The sequence below is a fragment of the Mytilus edulis genome, chromosome 3 (assembly GCF_963676685.1).
Source record: "Mytilus edulis chromosome 3, xbMytEdul2.2, whole genome shotgun sequence".
Taxonomy (NCBI): domain Eukaryota; kingdom Metazoa; phylum Mollusca; class Bivalvia; order Mytilida; family Mytilidae; genus Mytilus; species Mytilus edulis.
The window spans coordinates 86,891,431-86,913,601 of NC_092346.1; the positions used below are offsets into that span (position 1 = coordinate 86,891,431).

Genomic DNA, 22,171 nt, shown 5'->3' on the forward strand with positions numbered 1-22,171 from the left:
GTTTATGTGATAGTTGTAGTGATGCTTTATATTGAGGACTATCAACATGATATCAATGATTTGTAAAGAAGGCGAGACATTTCAGCGTTTGCGCTCTTATTTATATATTATTTTTGGAAATAAATTTTATATTTCTGTAACACTGCTGAAATAATTTGTTCTCAGAAGGACGGTGACATTGTGTCTCTGTTATAGTATCACCAGCCACTTAATTACATGCAGCTTATCTTGACATGGTAGAGGTTGATAAGGTCAATTACAAGTGTATACCATTTGCAAACTTCAGACAATAATCGATGTGTTCTCAAATATGTAGCAACGTAATTAATTTACGATATACCTTCTTGGAGAAACTCAGTGATTAGAAAATAATATTGATTTTTCTTCTTTGATTGAGGAATTCGACCTCATAGTATTACTATCCCTGTAAACAAATTAGTTACTGCAATATCTGTGACTTGTGTTGCCGGAAGTACATTAGAGAATGTAAACAGTTCTCGTAATTTCAATACAAAAACGGGTAAGTAAGAAACAGTAAAAAAAAATTATGAGAATAACTCTCACGTCATTAAATTATTTCAAATAATAACACTGTTATTCTGAACCTTCACGAAGAGGAGGTTACAAGGGTTGTCATTCCGAAATATCAAAAAACTGAAGCGTTATTTCCCGGACTATTCATTTATTTCAGGGTCCCAATAGGAGTGAATCCCTGATTTCCGCTTAAATAAAATTCCATTCATGACGTCTCGAAAAACGTTCTTCTCCCGCTCTTAAGTGTGGCCGAAAGAACTGTGAGTTTTTCTTCAAACCAACTAATTTTTAAAGAGCTGAATATTTGACAAATTGCATTCATATAACATGTATAACATGTGATAGATCAAAGATAACATTACATATTTACACTATTGCATGTATAGTACACGGCATACACTGTTTGTACTAAATATTCATAATTACTTTATCATAATCATTTGTACATTTCTAATCATCATAATCATATGAAGTGTAGTGACAATCAGTACACAGTACATGCAATATCACAATTTATGCTGTACTTAAGTGTCAAATATGTCCTCCGAACTTTAACTGAAAATATACTTTGAGCGAAAGATTTATCACGACTCTTCAATTGTTTTATCTATGAAATGGTCGTAACAGGTAGGATTATATATGCATACTTCAAACAGAAAATTTCTTTATTAGTTGTTATTGGCTTTGAATACTTGTTACAGTAACTGAGAGTTCTCTCAGATCTGCAGTTTTTGTATGTAGTGTCTTCGTTAGTTTGTTTTTTTGCTTTATATCGTCCGATGAGTGCAGCCCTTTTCAACTGATTTTTAATGTTTGTTCTTAATATTGTACTGTTACACCACTGGTCAATGCTAGGGGAGGGTCTGGCGCCTGCAATCATGGTTAAGCCGGCCAAATTCTGTGTGTTCTGTAATTCAGTGGTGTGTCGTTTGTTGTTATTTATCAATTATGTTTTTCGATTATTGTTTTGTACGTAAATAAGACTATTAGTTTTCTCGTTTGAATTGTTTTGATGCATTTGTCATTAAGGACATTTTATAGCTGTACAATGGGTTTTGCTATAAAATAATGCCGTTCTGTGATCTTTAGTTACTAACTTTTATATATGTGTCATGTGGTCTTGAGTGGATAGTTGTCTCATAGGGAATCAATACATAAAACCGAAGATGAAAATAAATATTTAAAGTACTTTAAGTTAAGTATCTATGATAAAAGTTATTATTTTAGATAAACTTTAAACATGCCCTTGATATGATTATATGTTATTATTTAGAAATTTAGATGCAAATCCTTTTCATACACGTACGAATGCTCAAATCAAAGGAAATGCATTTATAGAATCTATATTTCCTTATAATTACGTTTTACACAAATACATGATATGCACGTACAATAAAGCACATTTTGCAAATAAAACTATTTTCTGTCCTGTTTTATTTTATTTTTTTTATCGAAAACAGATCGTGTTTTTTTTAGATGAGTCTAGGTTTTATGTAGTAAAGGAAAAGAGGCGTTCGTTTGGTCTAAAATGGGATATTTTTTTATTTGTTTTTTGTATCAATAGCCTGCCAACACTGTGGTTAAGAGTTCGAACCCCGTACGTTTCAAGTGTGTTCGACTGAAATCTAAAAATGACTAGAATTGCCAGTGTTCATACCAAAGATCGGTAGTTCTCTCCTGGCATACACGCCAGGGATGGGCACGATTACTGACAAATGTAATCGATTAATATGAAGGATTTTTGTGCAATCGATTAATAATCGATTACTCAAATTGTAGTATGTAATCGATTACAATCGATTACTTTATCAAAAGTAATTACATTACTTTTCGATTACTTTCAATTACATACTTCAACATTTCAACAAAAAATAACATGAGTAAAACACAATTATATTGCTCAACATTTGTATATATAGTGGAAATTAAGATCTTTAGTAATGCATCATTCAAAGCATTGTTTCTAAATTATTATAAGTTAATAGCTGCTTTTTAGATCAAATCTCTTGATGAAAATTAGAAATATTTAAAAAAAATCTTGTAATTTTGACTTTCAACATATATGAAAGATGTCATCGCATTGCAATAATCACTTATTCATAACTAATTGTTTTTCAAAAAATTAGCTTTCTTACTGACACGTAAGCTTTTTTGTTTTTACTCTTTCAAATTTTTTTTTTTTAGCATAGTTAATTATTACAATGTTTAAGGAAATATAAAAAAAAGTAGAATAATTAATTAGTTCAGCTAATTTTTAAGATCAAAATTTATTATTATAATTAATATAATGACATGCATGTTTTAAAACTTTTGTTTGGATAACCACCCTAATTACAGATTATTTAACTGCCACTGGAGTACAACTTATAACCTGGGGCTAAATATTGTAAATTTCCTTCTTTATTAGACATAAGATAATTGAAATAAAAACAAAGTATGTTTGTTATTGATTAGAAGACTTTGATCATCTCATTAGTAAAGGCAAGAATGTTGTTAACTTCTCCAATCAAATTATATACAAAATATATTTATAGTGTCAAAGGGATACATGTATCTATTTCTAAAAAGAATTGCTATGCATTGCCATTGGTTCATTGTTAAAAGGATTTTGTTCTTTTTTAATCTAATTTATATACATGTATATATATCATAACATTTAAGAAACCAACTGTTTATGTATTCTAAGCTTTAATTTCAACTCTGATTGAAAATGATGTTTTCAGGAAATTTAATACAAATAAGCTTACTACTTTTAAAAAATGTAGTACAGAACTTAACGAAAGACAGACACATTTCTTATTTAAGATCTATTTTATTTTTTTTTAAATCTATTTTCTTATTTAAATATTAAAGCTCTTGAATTATTGACAAGCACATACATCCATTTGTTTCAAAAGCTAGATATAAAATAAATTTAGGTAGGGGAGGGATCTGGTTACTCATAATGCAGCTAGAGACATTAGATAGAAATAAGGCAGTTGCTTAAATCTCAAGTATTGTTAATGCATAATATTTTATCTGTACTACAAAGTGATAACATACATATTTTCCTCTGAAATAGGTTATTTTTCATCAAATTATTTTACTAAAGTAATCGAAATGTAATCGAAAAGTAATCGATGATTACATCCAAATTTTTGCTGTAATCGATTAAATTACGATTACATGTAATCGAAAATGTCTTCGATTACAGATTACTGTCGATTACTTGAAAAAATGTAATCAATTACAATCGATTACGATTACAGATTAGGATTACCCCATCCCTGATACACACCACCCGCCACGATATAGCCGAAAATGCTGAAAGTGGCATAAACACCAACAAATAATCAAGTAGCTACACAAAACGTTAAAATGTTATCAGAATAGATAGAAATGATTCAATTTACATCATAATCATACTAATGAAGGATATCTTTTATCCGAAATATTTATAAATGATTGCATTTTGTGTTTCCTATTTAAATATTGTTGTTGTTTTGGTCACTTTTATGCATTTATATAATTTATGTATTGTTTATAAGTATCTTTACTCGTAACGATTCAACCACCTCGTAAGAAAGGGAGAGGTCCGTTTGCGCCAAAAATGCGTCCTTTTGCGCCACAACTTTTTATCTCCAATGCTACGTTTGTGCCACCTGTTTTAAAATTACATGGTATCATTTGCACCTAAAATAAAACATACGATTGCGCCAATTAGAAGAAAAATTACTTCCCTCCTCCTTAATTCGGCATGGTGAATACACTATCAATATAGGTGCAATTAGGGTATCCTCACGTTAAATATACATTATATATAAAAATCTATCTCACTATTGTATTTGTAAGAGAGATGATTGTGGAAATATCTTACAGAGAAGGAGGAAAATAATGGTAAATGCAGAAGACAAATCGATTAAAGAATCGAAAATTGGTACTGCAAGGCCAACAGATGGGGGATACGGATGGGTTGTTGTTTTTGCTGCATTCATGATGAACTTCATTGTTTTTGGAATACTCAACTCATCTGGAATACTGTTTGTTGAATTGTCAGAGGAACTTCAGGCAGGAAAAGCAGCAACTGCTTGGATCAGTTCAATAACCTTTGGAACTTTGTTTGTTTCGAGTAAATAATTGTTTATTTAATAGTTATTGAAAATCATCTGAAGAACATTATACAAATGCACCTACACTGACAAAAAAATCGCATCATTGACATTTCAGAAGAGAAGACACTAAGCGGGCAATTAAAAAACAAAAAATAACATGAAACCATGGCAAAAACAAAAACAACAATTATAGCAAAATAACACACATTTAAATAAAGACTGAACAAAAGGAATCGCTCCGGAAGAGTAAGCAGCTCTTGTGTGCCGTCTGCATATGTTCGTACAAATGAAAAACTGTAGAATAATTAATATTATAGTTTTGTTTGTTATATTATTATATATCATATGATTTTTTTATGTAGGATTATTAAACTATAATTTGTTCTAACAGTATTGTTGAACATATTGAATTTGTTTTGAAATTTCTAAACATATATTTGTTTGTATAGGTCCAGTATCCAGTGCATTGTCCATCCGGTATGGGAGTCGGATTATTAGCATTATTGGATCCTTGATAGCTGGGATCGGGTTTATATCTAGTGGATTCGCTGAAAGTATTTATTTTCTATATATCTCACTTGGACTTGTTTCAGGTAGGCCTATTTTTCCAAATTATTTGTAATAACTTATATAATCAAAGCACCAAGGGTGCTATAGGCAGTAAATCAAAAACCCAAAGGCAAACTTGGCCGAAGTTCAGATGAATATTGTAAAGAATAAGTGCATTAGACATTGTTCTCAGCTATTTCTAAAGTATCAAATAATGCTTCTACAGTAATGTTTCCGCTATGCAATCCTACCACTTTCAAAAGTTATTTCCAATTTATATTTTTAAAAATTCAATGTCTGAGATTATGCACATACACTGTCCAATGTTAGGGGAGAGTTTTGTACCAATAAAGATGTTTAAGCCGCCACATTCTGTATGTACCTGTCCATAGTGAGGACCCACTAATGTGGCGATTGTTGCTGTATATCATATTTATTTTTCATAATTGTTTTGTACATTTTTTTTGAAATTTTAACCCCCCCTCCCCCCCCCCCCCATTTTCCCCTAGATCCGCCACTGGTCTGCTCTTAGATCAGGTTATTGTCTCTTTGACACATTCCCCATGATCGTCATTGTGCAGGATAAACAAAAAATAATGGTTGTTCTGTAGGTACTTAATGACAATTCCCTAATGACAGCAATGCTAATTGTCAATTTTGAGAATTCAATTTGCCGAATAATTCGTACAAAATAGAATTATAGTTTTCCAACCACTCGCTCAACGTGGGAACGGAAGTGACGACGCCCCTAAACGCACAAATGACGTTCACTAAAACCAGAGTTTTTGACGGAAATGCATCGAACTCGAAAGTTGTCTATTTTATTAACGTCTCGAAAGTTGTCTATTTTATTAACGTCTCAAATTATAACTGAATTTAAATATCTTGATTACGGTTTAACTGTCTTCCATTACTATAATATTATCATAAAAACAAACATTTCTTTAAATTTTAAATAGCTGTAATAGTAGGAATTAAGAAAAACTTGTTTGTAACTTCAACTTGTAGAAAACATTTACGTTACTCGAGCCTCGTTAAATAGTCGTTACCTTTTTATCGTATCATGCGATTTCTTTTCACATCATTTTCACGGGGAAATCGTTAACCAGCATCAAGTTGCTGAAGGAACCGCACAGAAATAATTCAAGAACACTTTCAGAGTGTTTAAATGTGAAAATTATTAAATAAACATCGAAAAGAGTTGTATTTTTCTGTACCGGAAATAAAAAAAAGTCCTTGTAAATCGAAAACAATTACGGTGTAATACGCGTCAATGATTCGGGCTTAATATTTTACAAAAATATGAGACTTTAGAAATTAAATAATGCCGTCCTTTAGAAAACAGTTGTTAATTATTTAATCTCAATATTTATTGAAGCACATTGAGCTAAATCAACCACGTGTTATGTAACACTAAAGCGAAACAATCTTGAAATGACCTTGACATCGACCAATCAGAAAATTACAATAACAACAACTTTATTTGACAAGCATGAAGGTCATTTACGAGATAACGGAATAATATTAACAAGAATACAAATGAGCATACATTTAAGATTACTGAATTAAGATAATTTATATAATTTCAATCATTTCAGACAAAAAACGAATAAAATGATTAATAATAATTCATGTATCATCAGAATCCTCCAAATCTAAAAGGTGCGTAAATGTAATTTGAAATTGTCGCCAACTTATATCAGCTGATTAATAGACTACGGACGTATGAAATACGTATCGATGACAAACAATATTCCTACGACTTTTGCCATTTGGAAATAATAAACTATAGAAGGATTTCTATCGAGCACTACTTCCTATGTGCAACTTCAAAACTTTTGGGTGATTCGACGATCATTTAAGGTTTTTATGGTAATATTTTTTATATTCCAGAATAAAAAGTATGAAAAAGTGTCCAAATAGTTATAAATAACATGATAGTCATCCAGATAATAAAAGTGGTACATTTTTCAGCATTTATTGGGTAGAACATAAATCTAGGGTGCTCGCATTAAGCAGCTCAACTGCTTAAAAAATCACACATCAGGTATTGAACCAATAATAAAAACCACAAGGAACACAAAACACAAATCGTTTGTAATATCTGTAAATGTTAGCATGCTTTACACACGAAACTCTTTTAAGTGTTCAATGTTTATTTTAGTTTTAAAAGTTTTAAGTTTTAAGTTTGATATATTTTGTACCCGATATTAGAGAAAGACTACCAAGAAATTAGCAAGTTTAATTGAACATATTTAAAACAAAAAGCTGCTCCAACATATCTTTTCTATTGTCACATCTTCATTAACTTTAACACGGTGCAAAAATATCTGTAGGAAGTATATATATGAAACAAATGATGTGCAAATATATTGTATGACTTTCACGGAGATAACTATCCATCAGCAGAGTTCAAATGATGTCTATTTGAGCAAATATAGGATACCATACGACCTTCAACAATAAGCAAATACCTAAAAGTCAATCTTATAGTCCCTGAAATGTGGTTTGATGAATAATATTAATACATTATAACACTTACCTATTTTTTTTCCACAGGGATTGGATTAGGATTGGTTTATTTACCGTTTGTCGTTTCTGTTGGTATCTATTTTGAAAAGAAGACATCTTTCGCAATGGGTATTTCTGTTTGTGGAACTGGTGTAGGTACTTTTGTATGTTCACCGATTGTGGAGGGACTTTTAAATGAATATGGATGGAAAGGTACAACTCTAATTCTTGGAGGAATAGTTCTTAACTTAGCAGTTTTCGGTTCTTTATTGAGACCGCATGTAAAACATTTTGACAATAATAAAAACATTTGTTTAAGTAAAGAGAGAAAATCTCATCCAGATTTCTATTCTGTACCCCAAAATGTTGCCTATGGTATCAATTCAAATAATTTTCTTTTCGAAGAAACAGAGAAATTTCTTGCTAATAAGCAAACAACGCCGTCAGCTATTTATAAAAGTAATTCACGTTTGAAGGAAGAGGGAGACTTAGACAATTTACCAAAAGAACATACTTGCACACGAATCCTTAAGTCGGCATTATCATATTATGATTTTTCTTCATTTAAAAACTTTAATTTTATAATTTTTTTGTTATCTAACTTTTTTATAATGCTTGGTATGAATGCTCCATACATATACTTACCTGATCGATCACAGGAAAAGGGCGTTAGTAAATCTGAAAGCGCTATCTTTATATCCGTTATTGGAATAGCAAACATGGCTGGTCGCATCGTGGTTGGCTGGTTTGCAGACCGAAAGTGGGTCAATCGTCTGCTGCTATACGGCACTTCAATGGTGATTTGTGGAACGGCTACTATCATCAATCCTTTAGATGACAGTGTGGAATATTTGATAGTTTATTCAGCGATTTATGGATGGTTTAGCGGTAAGATGTTGTAGTTCCTTGAATCTTTAAAAAGTATCATATGTTGGGTTTTTTTTCTCTCAACATATCAATGGTTTTCATCTCGCATAATTGCAAATAACGACTTTTAATTATTCAAATCAGGATCGTTATATTTTGTTTATGTTAAGTAGTTAATCACAATGAAGATAATAACTGAAAATGCCAAATAATCTATATTCTAAACGCTTCCTTTTATCTAGTGTACTGAAATCTGTGTTTTTTAACGCTTCCCTATATAAAATGTACCAAATAATCTATTCTTAACGCTTTTAAGGATCTAATATACCAAATAATATGTGTTCAACATTGATGAAATGCGATAGTGAGACTGCAACAGAAAAAGACGGACAAAATGAGTTCTACTGAGAAAAATCGCTTACACCATATACGGAAACACAAATCGTTGGCCCGAAACGGAATAATATTAAACTAGTAATGAATAAAACAAAACAATAATTAAAACGAATATCAAATATATAAAACGCGAAAGAGTATAAAAATCATCAATCTTCGATGAAATATTGACTTGGACTTTTATACGTTACCATAGATCCACCTATTGGATCACCAATGAAGGTGATACACGGCTGTAAACACAAATCTGCAATTAAGTCCATCTTTATGCCTACTATATCATGTACTGTGTTACAACTCTAGATTTAACAGACAATTTTCAAATCAAATAACTTTGATTATGAAAATCATTTCAAAGCTGCTCCAATTTAGAATACATTTCTTCACCTGTTTGCTAGATATTTAATTTTTATTTCAGGTGTGTTCATCTGTTTGTATGCAATAATACTTATAGATTTATTAGGATTACAGAAATTTAGTAATGCTTTAGGAATTGTCATAATGGTACAAGGAATCGCATCATTCATTGGACCACCTGCTGCAGGTAAATAAAAACGTCATTTCACAAACAATGCACTTTAAACGTAAATTATGTTTATTCTAATCAGCCATTTAAGCTTTAAAGTTAAGTTTAATGCATTATTTTGAAATGTAATTATGTGAAAAAATATCAGGTTAACTCGACACCATAGCTTTCCTGTCGAATAACATTCGTCATGTAAAGTGTCTGGATTACTCGTTTTTCTTTTTTTATATAGTTTAGACCGTTGGTTTTCCTGTTTGATTTGTTTTACTCTATAGTCAGTTTGGGGTCTTTTATTTGCTTGCTGTTCGGTGTGTGCCAAGGCTCCGTGTAAAAGGCTCTACTTTGACCGATAATGGTTTACTTTTTACACATTGTGGCTTGATTGAGAAAGTTTCTGTCTCAATACTCATCGGGTACACTACATAAAAGAAAAGATTCTAGATTACTATTCATCAAGCACACTCGACACCAAAAGTTTCTTGATAAGCATTCATCAGATACACTAGACATCAACAGTATCTGAATTAACACTCATCGAGTACACTAGACACCAAAAGTATCTGGATAACACTCATCGGGTACACTAGACATCATAATTGCCTGGATAACATTCATCGGGTACACTAGACATAAAAAATGTCTGGGTTAACACTCATCGGGTACATTAGACATTAAAAAAAATATCTGGATTAGCACTAATCAAGTACACTAGACGTCCAAAGTATCTGGATGAACACTCATCGGGTACACTAGACATCAAAAGTATCAAGATTGTCACTCATCGGGTACACTAGACATCAAAAGTATCTGGAATAACACTCATCGGGTACACTAGACATCAAAAGTATGAAGATTGTCACTCATCGGGTACACTAAACATCCAAAGTATCAAGATTGTAACTCATCGGGTACACTAGACATCCAAAGTATCTGGATTAACACTCATTGGGTACACTAGACATCCAAAGTATCAAGATTGTCACTCATCGGGTACACTAGACATCCAAAGTATCAAGATTGTCACTCATCGGGTACACTAGACATCCAAAGTATCTGGATTAACACTCATCGGGTACACTAGACATCCAAAGTATCAAGATTGTCACTCATCGTGTACACTAGACATACAAAGTATCAAGATTGTCACTCATCGGGTACACTAGACATCCAAAGTATCTGGATTAACACTCATCGGGTACACTAGACATCCAAAGTATCAAGATTGTAACTCATCGGGTACACTAGACATCCAAAGTATCTGGATTAACACTCATCGGGTACACTAGACATCCAAAGTATCTGGATTAACACTCATCGGGTACACTAGACATCCAAAGTATCAAGATTGTCCCTCATCGTGTACACTAGACATACAAAGTATCAAGATTGTCACTCATCGGGTACACTAGACATACAAAGTATCTGAATTAACACTCATTGGGTACACTAGACATCCAAAGTATCAAGATTGTCACTCATCGGGTACACTAGACATCCAAAGTATCAAGATTGTCACTCATCGTGTACACTAGGCGTACAAAGTATCAAGATTGTCACTCATCGAGTACACTAGACATCCAAAGTATCAAGATTGTCACTCATCAGGTACACTAGACATCCAAAGTATCTGGATTAACACTCATCGGGTACACTAGACATCCAAAGTATCAAGATTGTCACTCATCGTGTACACTAGACATCCAAAGTATCAAGATTGTCACTCATCGAGTACACTAGACATCCAAAGTATCAAGATTGTCACTCATCAGGTACACTAGACATCCAAAGTATCTGGATTAACACTCATCGGGTACACTAGACATACAAAGTATCAAGATTGTAACTCATCGGGTACACTAGACATCCAAAGTATCTGGATTAACACTCATCGGGTACACTAGACATCCAAAGTATCAAGATTGTCACTCATCGTGTACACTAGACATACAAAGTATCAATATTGTCACTCATCGGGTACACTAGACATCCAAAGTATCTGGATTAACACTCATCGGGTACACTAGACATCCAATTTATCAAGATTGTAACTCATCGGGTACACTAGACATCCAAAGTATCTGGATTAACACTCATCGGGTACACTAGACATCCAAAGTATCTGGATTAACACTCATCGGGTACACTAGACATCCAAAGTATCAAGATTGTCACTCATCGTGTACACTAGACATACAAAGTATCAAGATTGTAACTCATCGGGTACACTAGACATCCAAAGTATCTGGATTAACACTCATCGGGTACACTAGACATCCAAAGTATCAAGATTGTCACTCATCGTGTACACTAGACATACAAAGTATCAAGATTGTCACTCATCGAGTACACTAGACATCCAAAGTATCAAGATTGTCACTCATCAGGTACACTAGACATCCAAAGTATCTGGATTAACACTCATCGGGTACACTAGACATCCAAAGTATCAAGATTGTCACTCATCGTGTACACTAGGCATACAAAGTATCAAGATTGTCACTCATCGAGTACACTAGACATCCAAAGTATCAAGATTGTCACTCATCAGGTACACTAGACATCCAAAGTATCTGGATTAACACTCATCGTGTACACTAGACATCCAAAGTATCAAGATTGTCACTCATCGGGTACACTAGACATCCAAAGTATCAAGATTGTCACTCATCGGGTACACTAGACATCCAAAGTATCTGGATTAACACTCATCGGGTACACTAGACATCCAAAGTATCAAGATTGTCACTCATCGTGTACACTAGACATACAAAGTATCAAGATTGTCACTCATCGGGTACACTAGACATCCAAAGTATCAAGATTGTAACTCATCGGGTACACTAAACATCCAAAGTATCAAGATTGTCACTCATCGTGTACACTAGACATACAAAGTATCTGAATTAACACTCATCGGGTACACTAGACATCCAAAGTATCAAGATTGTCACTCATCGTGTACACTAGGCATACAAAGTATCAAGATTGTCACTCATCGAGTACACTAGACATCCAAAGTATCAATATTGTCACTCATCAGGTACACTAGACATCCAAAGTATCAAGATTGTCACTCATCGTGTACACTAGGCATACAAAGTATCAAGATTGTCACTCATCGAGTACACTAGACATCCAAAGTATCAAGATTGTCACTCATCAGGTACACTAGACATCCAAAGTATCTGGATTAACACTCATCGGGTACACTAGACATCCAAAGTATCAAGATTGTCACTCATCGTGTACACTAGGCATACAAAGTATCAAGATTGTCACTCATCAGGTACACTAGACATCCAAAGTATCTGGATTAACACTCATCGGGTACACTAGACATTCAAAGTATCAAGATTGTCACTCATCAAGTACACTAGACACCAAAAAGTTTCTATGACATTCATCTGTACACTCAACACCAAAACGTTTCTTGATTTCAACAGGTACACTTGACATTAAAACGTACTTGGTTAACATTCATCGGATACGCTCAACATCATAACGTTTCTTGATTTTAATTCATTGGGTACTCTCAACATCGGAATGTTTGGAAAGCAAATGTTCAATAAAAGGTTCACAGTTGTTTTGTATAGATCTAAGTTGTGTTATATGTATACGTGGAAGTGTTGTCCTTCTATGAAAGTTTTGTTCTTTAAAAATGAAAAAAAATGTGTTCGTCATAAATGATCAAAAGTTCTTTTTTAGGGTGGCTTTACAGCAAAACTGGAAATTACAATACATCTTTTTATGCAATCGGCGCTGTGGAAATATTTGGTGGACTATTGGTTTCTTTTATACCATTAGCACGCAAATATTTCATAAAACAAACATTGAAATTAGATTCTGAATGTGAGGTTATAGAGATAGACACTGGTGACAATTTCTGAAATCATCCGATTCTTATTCGAATGAACGGTCAAGTTAGACGAAATCGAACATCAAGCACGGAACAGCCATTTTTAATGATTTTAGTAATGAAATTATCAAATAAAATAACATCAAAAGCTATATTAGAGTCTTTAATAACAATCACACATTTTAGTTTTTTTCTTGAGGGTTGAAAGGGAGTTCTTCATTTCTTTAATGTTCTTAGCCTTTTGGTTTTTAAACTCGTTTAAACGACTTAACTAACTTGTTATAACAACTTAGCTTACTCGTTTAAACAACTCAGCTTACTCGTTTAAACAACTTAGATAAGTTGTTATAACGAGTTTGATTAGCTAGGTTGTTATAACACGCTAGCCGAGTCGTTATAACGAGTAAACTAAGTTGTTATAACACGCTAGCTGAGTCTTTTAAACGAGTAAGCTAAGTTGTTTAAACAAGTAAGCTAAGTCGTTTAATTAATTCTGAATAGTTTCGTCTAATTAATGCAGAGAACAATTAAAAGCCAATATGTTGTTATTGTTGGCGTTTGTTTGTTTTTGAATACATCAATGGAAGTAGGTCTTTTTATTGAAGACTTGATAAATTTGATAGGCCGTCATTCTAAATGTCACACGTTATAATAAACGGTAAGATAAAAACGTTACACAGTGTGCTTGTGTCCTAATACGATATCTATAGCCTTAATTAATTTAATATGGATTGAGAGATGCGGCCTCAGACCTGTCTAATTTACGTATTTATTTGAATTAAAGTATTCACAGAGGACAATAAATTCCTGCTTAATCGGTTCTTTTTTATCATTCGTTACTCAATATGACCTTTCAGTATTGCTTAAACAGTAACTTACTTCATGTAATACATTATATATTTTGAACTCGGTATGGTAAAGTGATAAGTGTGACGTTTTATAATAAAATGAGTAAGTTATTGTTTCAGTCAAACAAGGATTTCATTAGTAAGCACTTATTTTTTGTTTTAATAGTGAACCTCATTATGAAATAAATTCAATATGTGAAGTGCTTCATTCAAAATATTTTAAATTTTAAAAGCATGCATTAAGATTGTTAACAGAATTTTCCAGTCATTAATTATGAATAAAAGAGAACAATAACTACCAATTGACATACCATATTGATATTTTTAATCTATATTTTATCAGCTGAGATAAACTATAGGGCAGTATTTTTCGATTTCGTTTACTTGAGATTGTATTCATCACTCACTGAATAATGAAGTGCACGACTATGCCATTCTTAGTTGTCTTATTAATTATTATTCCTGGATTCAAATGTCAAAGTCACGCTACTGTACAAAATCTTTATTCACATGTGTTATCAAACTACACCAAAAGGATAATGCCATTAGCTAACCATTCCAAACAGCTTCATGTTGGGGTTGAATTTTTCTTAAATTCTTTCATATCCATGAGCGAAGTTGACGAAACTATTTCCATCATGGGAACTATGTTACTTAATTGGACTGACCCAGCGCTCCAGTGGGATGTCTTGTCTTTTGATAACTTGTTTGTTATAACCTTAGACCCATCTGACATCTGGACACCTCTAATGTTTCTTGTAAATGCAGTAGATGAAATGGAACCTATTGGAAAAGGAGTTATATTTTACTCAACTTTAATGTATACTGGACAGGTTTACACAAGCCCGGGAGGAATAATGAAAGCAAAGTGTCCTACTAATGTTGCAAAATTTCCTTTCGACACACAGGAATGTAATTTTATGTTTTTAAACTGGGGATTATCAACAACCAAGATAAAATATTCTTCTTCGTTTGACCAAGCAAGGTTAGACTGGTATACACCAAATTCGGACTGGACCCTTTTGAAATATTCAACATTTGTTGAGACCAAGAACAATATCAGCACGTTCAACGTAAAAATTAAAATAAAGCGTCAGCCTTTGTATTATGCCGTGATGATGATTTTACCAACTCTGTTGTTTGCTCTCTTGAATCCCTTGGTCTTCGTTATTCCAGTGGAATCAGGTGAACGTGTATCTCTAGCAATGACAATATTACTTTCTTACGCCATATTCTTAACTTTAGTGTCGACCGCTATTCCAACATCTTCCAATCCAATGTGCGTACTTTTAGCTGTCATGATAACAATAATTTCACTTAGTGGTCTAATGGTGGTAAGTGTCATAGTTATTTCTAAATATTATTTTGAAGAAAACGCAGCGGAAATAAACTCCCCATTAAAAAAATTGGCAAACTGGGGTATGAAGAAGATGGAAGATGGAAGATCACAAGAAAGAGATTGATGATATAGATAATAACATAACAGGGAAGGATGTAGCTAACGCTTTAGATTTTGTTTGTCTATGTATATTCTATCTCGCTATTGTGGTTTGTTTGATTGCATATTTTCTCTATGTGTCAAATTAAACTTTGAATCATTCTGTTCGAGATAAATGTAAATGAAAATACAGCACAACAAATGAATATAAAATAACAGAATATATTGCGGTTGTTGGTGACACAGATACTCGTTAACCTCCTTTACAAACTGCTGATTTCATCATTCGATATTTAATTCTCTTCCATGGTCACCGTCAATATTTCGTTCTGTTTGGGCATGGGATGATATTAATTAATGCTATCGAAAGAACACTTGAATATAATATACCTAGTCTTTACGTATAACATTATAGTAAGATACTGGAGATGAATATTTACTGATTTTGCCTGCTTTAAATACGGATCGACTTTTTAATTCATCTTTAATAAAACAACAATTCACCAGCGTAAATTAACAGTCGAATTCATACCAAAGATGTGCACATAGAGATCTCACTATACAAATCCTTGTACATACAAAATAACAGCGGACAAACATTGTGTACGCTTTATCCTAACATTTTTACTGCAGGTTATGACATTTGTGACATATTTTATATTTCAAAATGTTTAGAATTACTGATATAAACAACTTTATGTACTTGAAAGTTCTGATAGCAAAACATACAAATTAATCATTGTAATCCTTTGTATCTATAAATCATCAATTCTTCTATAACAAGCATTGAACACTTATTCAAATTATCTCAAATATGAGTGGACCCGGTAATATTTGTACCATTATTCACGATGATGTACTACTTATTTACTAGTATCCTGCAATTGACCTTTCTTATATACAAATAGAAAAGTACCTGGGGCGTATCCAGAATTTATGCAGGAGTTTGTCACCTCACCAAAACAAAATTTCAAAACATGTTTTTGTAAATATCTTGGTCAAGAGGGTACATAGTTTAACTGTTTATGTATTTATATGCATACTTGATTATGTGTTGTTGGGTTTTTTTTGGTGTATATTGTTAAATGTTCTTTGTATGCCCATCTGATAGGAAATAAAACCTGCTGTTGTTGTGGTTGCTACAGAACCGAAAGTTACATATGTTTTTCAAAAACCTTATTTCATTTTTTCATGGATTATTTTGAACAAAATTATAAACCTGATATAAGTATAAACAACAATGCACGTGTATCAGTGCTAATCCATTGAGTTTCTTTTGATACCATTTATATTATCAAGATGGTCAAGCCGGTTATGTTTCTTTTAGCTTATGAATACAGACTTATATTTCATCCATGTCTAGAACAATATAAACTTAAACTAGAGATTCAGAGCCTCCTGTTATACTGCTATGTTAACTTCTGTAGCGAACAGTTAAAATAAATTACTGTTTACATCTTTGTTTAATTTGAGATCCTCGTTGTGCTCCGCGTCTGTGATTTCATACAAAAAAACAATTCTGCGATTTGAAAGAAAACGAATTATACGCTTAAGTTCGATGTCAAATTGGAAAATAAACACATTATCGTGCAGTGTATGAAAAGATTTATAAAATGTAAGTATACTCCTAACTAGATAGGAGAAAAGTTCGACGAGCCATTATTTTCCCTCTGTTTTTAAAGCGCGTCAAATGAATATTATATTTTTCTAAAAGTCTTAAATTCTGTACAAAAGTCATCAGCTAAATTGTGAGGTTTCTACAGCTTTTTTTTCTAAAACTTTACTATACATAGAAATGTTAAAATATAAGTAGCTTGATTTAAAATTATAATTTAAGTAGACATTTGAATTAAACCCATCATATCCCCCAGACGCGCGTTTTGTTAACAAAAGATTCATCAGTGACGCTCGAATCACAAAAAGTTAAAAAGGCCAAATAAATACGACGTTGATGATGAAGCAGGACCCAAAATTCCTAAAAAAATTGATATTAACTGAGGTTTGAAAATAAATGAATTGCTTTAAAAAAATGGCTTAGTACTGCCTCTTCCCGGAGGAGCCCGGGTAGTTACATTACAAGCTTGCCTCTGACTTATTATGAAGCATGTCTTTATTGGTTTACTTTAAGAAAGCGATTCTATTCACAAAACATCTTACGAGAAAAATATTCATTAGTCTTAAAAAGTGAAATCTCAAAAATACTGAACTCCGAGAAAAATTCAGAACGGAAAGTTCCGAATGAGATGGCAAAATCAAATGATAAAATAACATCAAACGAGTGGACAACAACTGCAATATTCCTGACTTGGTACAGGCATTTTTAAATGTAGAAAATGGTAGAATGAACCTGGTTTTATAGCGCTAAACCTCTCACTTGAATGACAGTCGCATCAAATTCCGTTATTTTTACAACGATGCGTGAACAAAACTGACATAATCGGTAAAATAGTCAAAATATGGTTATAGCAGTCATCACTGTTCTACAATCTCAAAAGCACAACAATTATCATATTGAAAAACACATTCATTGTTTCGCGTGTTTGGCGTCAGACAATGTAAACATTGAAAACTATTTTGTCGTTCAATATATACTCAAAACAATTATACTTTCACATGGGGAATGGTTGTGTGCAGGGTTAAAATATCAAAAGTTATGTAAGAATTAATATTCAGTTAAAATTAATCATTATTTTTTGTCAGAAGATATTTTTGTGAAAAATGCTCCAGAACAGTAAATATAATAACAGTGTGTAACTGACTAAAAGTAGCACAATATAAAGATTTTTCATCCCCAATAAGACATCTTTAAACTGAATATGCAATTCCACTCATCCTTCTTTAAACTTTATAAATGAGGTACAAAAAAAAAAGAAGGAATAATCTTTGAAATTGTGATAATTTCATTATGACATGATTATTACATATTCAATATGACAACAAGCCCAGTTCACACTTTCGGTTTTTTTTTAATAAACCGTGAAATTTTGGTCAAAAATATAATTTGGCTTTTATTTTTCATAATTAGTGTGCTTGGGTACTCAGTTTCTAATGAACGTAACAAAGTCTTGAAAGCAATCTAGTCTGAACTAAACATTTATGCTGATATGGATCAGGCAATTGTAAACAAACAGACACTTGCACAACCTTTTTTTTCAAATGCTTTTAATTGCCACAGGAGGGATATATCAATCCATGTCAAATTGAGCTACTAGTATGTCTTTTCAACAATTTCTTCGAACGATCTTCCAGGGAAATGAAACCGATAAGAAAGATACATTCTCTACCAAGGCGACATTCTCCGCGCCTCGGTTATAACATGAATATCAATTATATGATTTTTATAAATTTACTGTTTGTTAAAGTATGAATTATTGAGAATACTCTGAACTTTCTTATCCCCGGAAAAGATAACCTCGGCCGTATTTGGCACAACTTTTTGGAATTTTGCTCTTTAACTTTATACTTTTTTTGCTCTCTAACTATTTTGATCTGAATTCAAACTTACATTTTGGTTTTTTTAAGAAGGATCTCTTGGTAAAGTACTTTGGGTTTTTTCCAAAATTAAATTTAAAATTTTGTACGAATACTTATACGAATACCAAAGTTTTATTTTGATTCGATTCACATAGAACAATACAAACATAAGCATTTAAGCTCTTTATACTATTTGTGCTAAGTTGAATTAGTTATTAGAAGGTGATAGATTGACATATTTTGTTATTCAACATGTCAAAATTTAGGTCGCCAAGTCCAAATATATTATTAGTGTTCATTATACATTAGTCTATAATTTTTTGTAAAGTTTCCTGAAAAGTTATTGTCAGATACTGTTGCATGGGGGTTTATAAATACTTATCATCATCCAATTATGTTATTTACGAACCTCTAAACTAGTGTTCTCTAAACTTTTCCAGCTCTACGACTAGATTGAAAGTCAGAATTTATCAGTAACATGATGTCACCACCTAGATTGCGTGTTTCTGTCATGCCGATGAAGTTTGTAACCATCTATTTTGAACAAGTTATCATAAATTTAAGCGATTTGTCTGCAACTATAAGGAGATCTACAATTTTATAATATATTAGTTCTTTAATCTCATCGAATTTATACATTATGTTGTTTATATTTATATATACTACCATGAAGTTGCTTAGGTGTTTTTTCCTGGACTCAATTAGACTCATTTATAATGATATCGGTTCAATATGTTATTGAATATCATTCATTTAAACTGTTTATACAAGTTTACCATGTGTTTGAATTGTTTACATGATTTCTTAATTATCCATTATATTTAAACGACGACGATAATAACTACTATTGACATACCATATTGTTGTTGATCAATCTATATATCAGCTTAGATAAATTTTAGGGCAGTATTCTGGAGTTAAAATTTGGTTTGGTTGAATTATTATATATCACCAAAAAAAAAACCTTTTCCCAGGTAAAAAATTATATGCCCCTAAATTTAATTGGGTATAAAATTTGTTCTATTGATGTTTTTGAAAAGATTGATCTTTTTTCTTTCTTTTGGTACCTCATTTATAAAATATAAAGAAGGATGAAATGAATTACATCAGTTTAAATTGTCTGATTTGGAGTGAATAAATCTTTGTATTGTGCTACCTTAATCATTCTCTTTTGAACCAATTGATGCCGTCGGAGCAAACCTTAAGCTATTAAAGCAAATTTGACCAGGGAAACATTGTTCAATTGGTCACGATCTATTAACCCTACAATTTTCAGACGAATTGAACAACCTATTGATTGTTGGGTTCCTGCCACTAATCTGCCATTTTAAGGCATTTTTGCAGTTTTTGTTATTATCTTGAATACTATTATAGAAAGATATAAACTGTAAAAGCAATAATTTTCAGCAAAGTAAGATCTACAAAAGCTAATATGACCAAAATTGTCAATTGACCCCTAAAGGAGTTAGTGCCTTTTAAGACCATTTTAAACAATTTGTTCACCAAGTTGTTAACATTTTAAAATCTATTCCTCGGAAATACATGTGAGCGGTTCAGGCTCTTGGGAGCTTCTTGTTTTGTAGATGAAACGCGCGTCTGGCGTATAAAGTCATATCCTGATACTGCTGATGGCAATTAGGAGATATCTGTCTTGTATTTTAAGCTCCGGCAGCATCAATTGGTGTTTCATAGTCGCAAATTAAGGTTACTGTCGACAAGGTAGCGACCATCAAATCACCAATTGATGCCGTCGGAGCTTTAAATAAAGATACAATATTATTATCTCCATTCTAATAAAACTTACAGAATACAATGTTAAATCATGTATTAGAAATCAGTCATATTTCGTCTGCGCTTGCGTCCCATGGCATCATTCGCCAAGTGATGTCATGAAAATTTATCCAATCAAAACGAAAGTTACAAATGTTGTTGCATTATAATTAACATTTACACACAACACCAAATAACAATATAACTACTGACTGAACCATAGCAATCCTTTCGAAACCTTAGTTGATCTAAGGTGTTCAGGAAGGCTAAAAACAACTCATGGTAACCACACATTTGGTAAACAATATCATAGTGATGTTATAATCGAGACAAAAGGGAAGGACTATAATTACGATAAAGGAAACATTAGCACATACTTACAACTTCTCGTCCAATCAAATTGCTTGAATTTGCCTTCTAATTTTCATAGTACATACTTTTTCCGTGTACTTAGTAACTACGCATGAATGACCACAATGGTAAGATTTCATTGTATCGTAATCAAGATATTGAAATACAAATTGCTACTGGCTATTTTGAAATAAATTCTGTGTTCCAAATTTAACTAAATAGTTTGTAATTAGTTTTCAAACAGATTTTTAACATCCAACTAATCAATCTTTTTATCTTAATTTTGTTTTGACAATTAAAAAAGTTTCTTTCATTTAAATAAGGAGTAATAATTATGGTGCTTTATACCTTGATTAAAGTACAATTCAATTTTAATTTGTAATCCTTTATCTTCCATGCAATTACTTTGTACACAAGAAGAGTCAACCATGAATCTTTTGAAGGGAAAGTATTAATAAAGCAATTTGATATATTTAGTCATAAATTGGTCGATAATTGGTTGCCTAATGTCCAGTGACAAATATTTCATGCATATAAACTATCCACTAGACTACCTATGGGTACATACCAGAGGCAAATCCAGCCATTTTTAAAAGGTGTTTCAACCAAGGATGTGGGATCCAACTGTTTGTACTCATTCAAAAGCATTTTCAAGATAGTTTTAGGTTTTATGTGAAATTAATAAAATGTTTTCAAGAATGTAACGCTTTCACTGCAATTTAAGAATTGTCTGCTCTTTGTCAATTCATTTTGTCATCTTACCATGTACATGTATAGTAAAACAACGCTTCGTTTATATCAATAAACATACTTACACCAGCAGCTACCTTCTTTACATTCTAAAGTCAAGGGCCTTTTGAAATCCCGTTTTTACAAGGATATAATAGTGAGTAGATTGACAAAACTACGTAAATGAGCTACATCCAGTCATCCAAAACATATCAAAAGACTAATTACAGG

At 32.2% G+C, this 22,171-nt stretch overlaps 1 protein-coding gene across 2 annotated transcripts; it reads left to right on the top strand.

Annotated features, from left to right (window-relative positions):
- The first annotated feature begins 1,022 nt into the window (after positions 1–1,022).
- LOC139517680 (monocarboxylate transporter 12-like) lies at positions 1,023–19,655 on the top strand. 2 transcript variants are annotated; one of them, XM_071308969.1, is made up of 6 exons: positions 1,023–1,161; positions 4,393–4,642; positions 5,075–5,218; positions 7,734–8,573; positions 9,367–9,492; positions 19,531–19,655. In XM_071308969.1, the coding sequence occupies exons 2-6, from the start codon at positions 4,408–4,410 to the stop codon at positions 19,545–19,547; spliced, it is 1,362 nt and encodes a 453-aa protein (XP_071165070.1). In that variant the 5' UTR covers positions 1,023–1,161; positions 4,393–4,407; the 3' UTR covers positions 19,548–19,655. The 2 variants fall into 2 exon arrangements, with proteins under 2 accessions (XP_071165070.1, XP_071165069.1); XM_071308968.1 differs by lacking the exon at positions 19,531–19,655 and adding an exon at positions 13,180–13,482.
- Positions 19,656–22,171: the final 2,516 nt, after the last annotated feature.

Bases quoted from the DNA above. Each gene is read 5' to 3' on its own strand.
- LOC139517680 (XM_071308968.1), top strand. From the start codon at position 4,408: ATGGTAAATGCAGAAGACAAATCGATTAAAGAATCGAAAATTGGTACT. The intron at 4,643-5,074 runs GTAAATAATTGT...TTGTTTGTATAG, and splicing joins TGGAACTTTGTTTGTTTCGA to GTCCAGTATCCAGTGCATTG. The intron at 5,219-7,733 runs GTAGGCCTATTT...TTTTTTCCACAG, and splicing joins CTCACTTGGACTTGTTTCAG to GGATTGGATTAGGATTGGTT.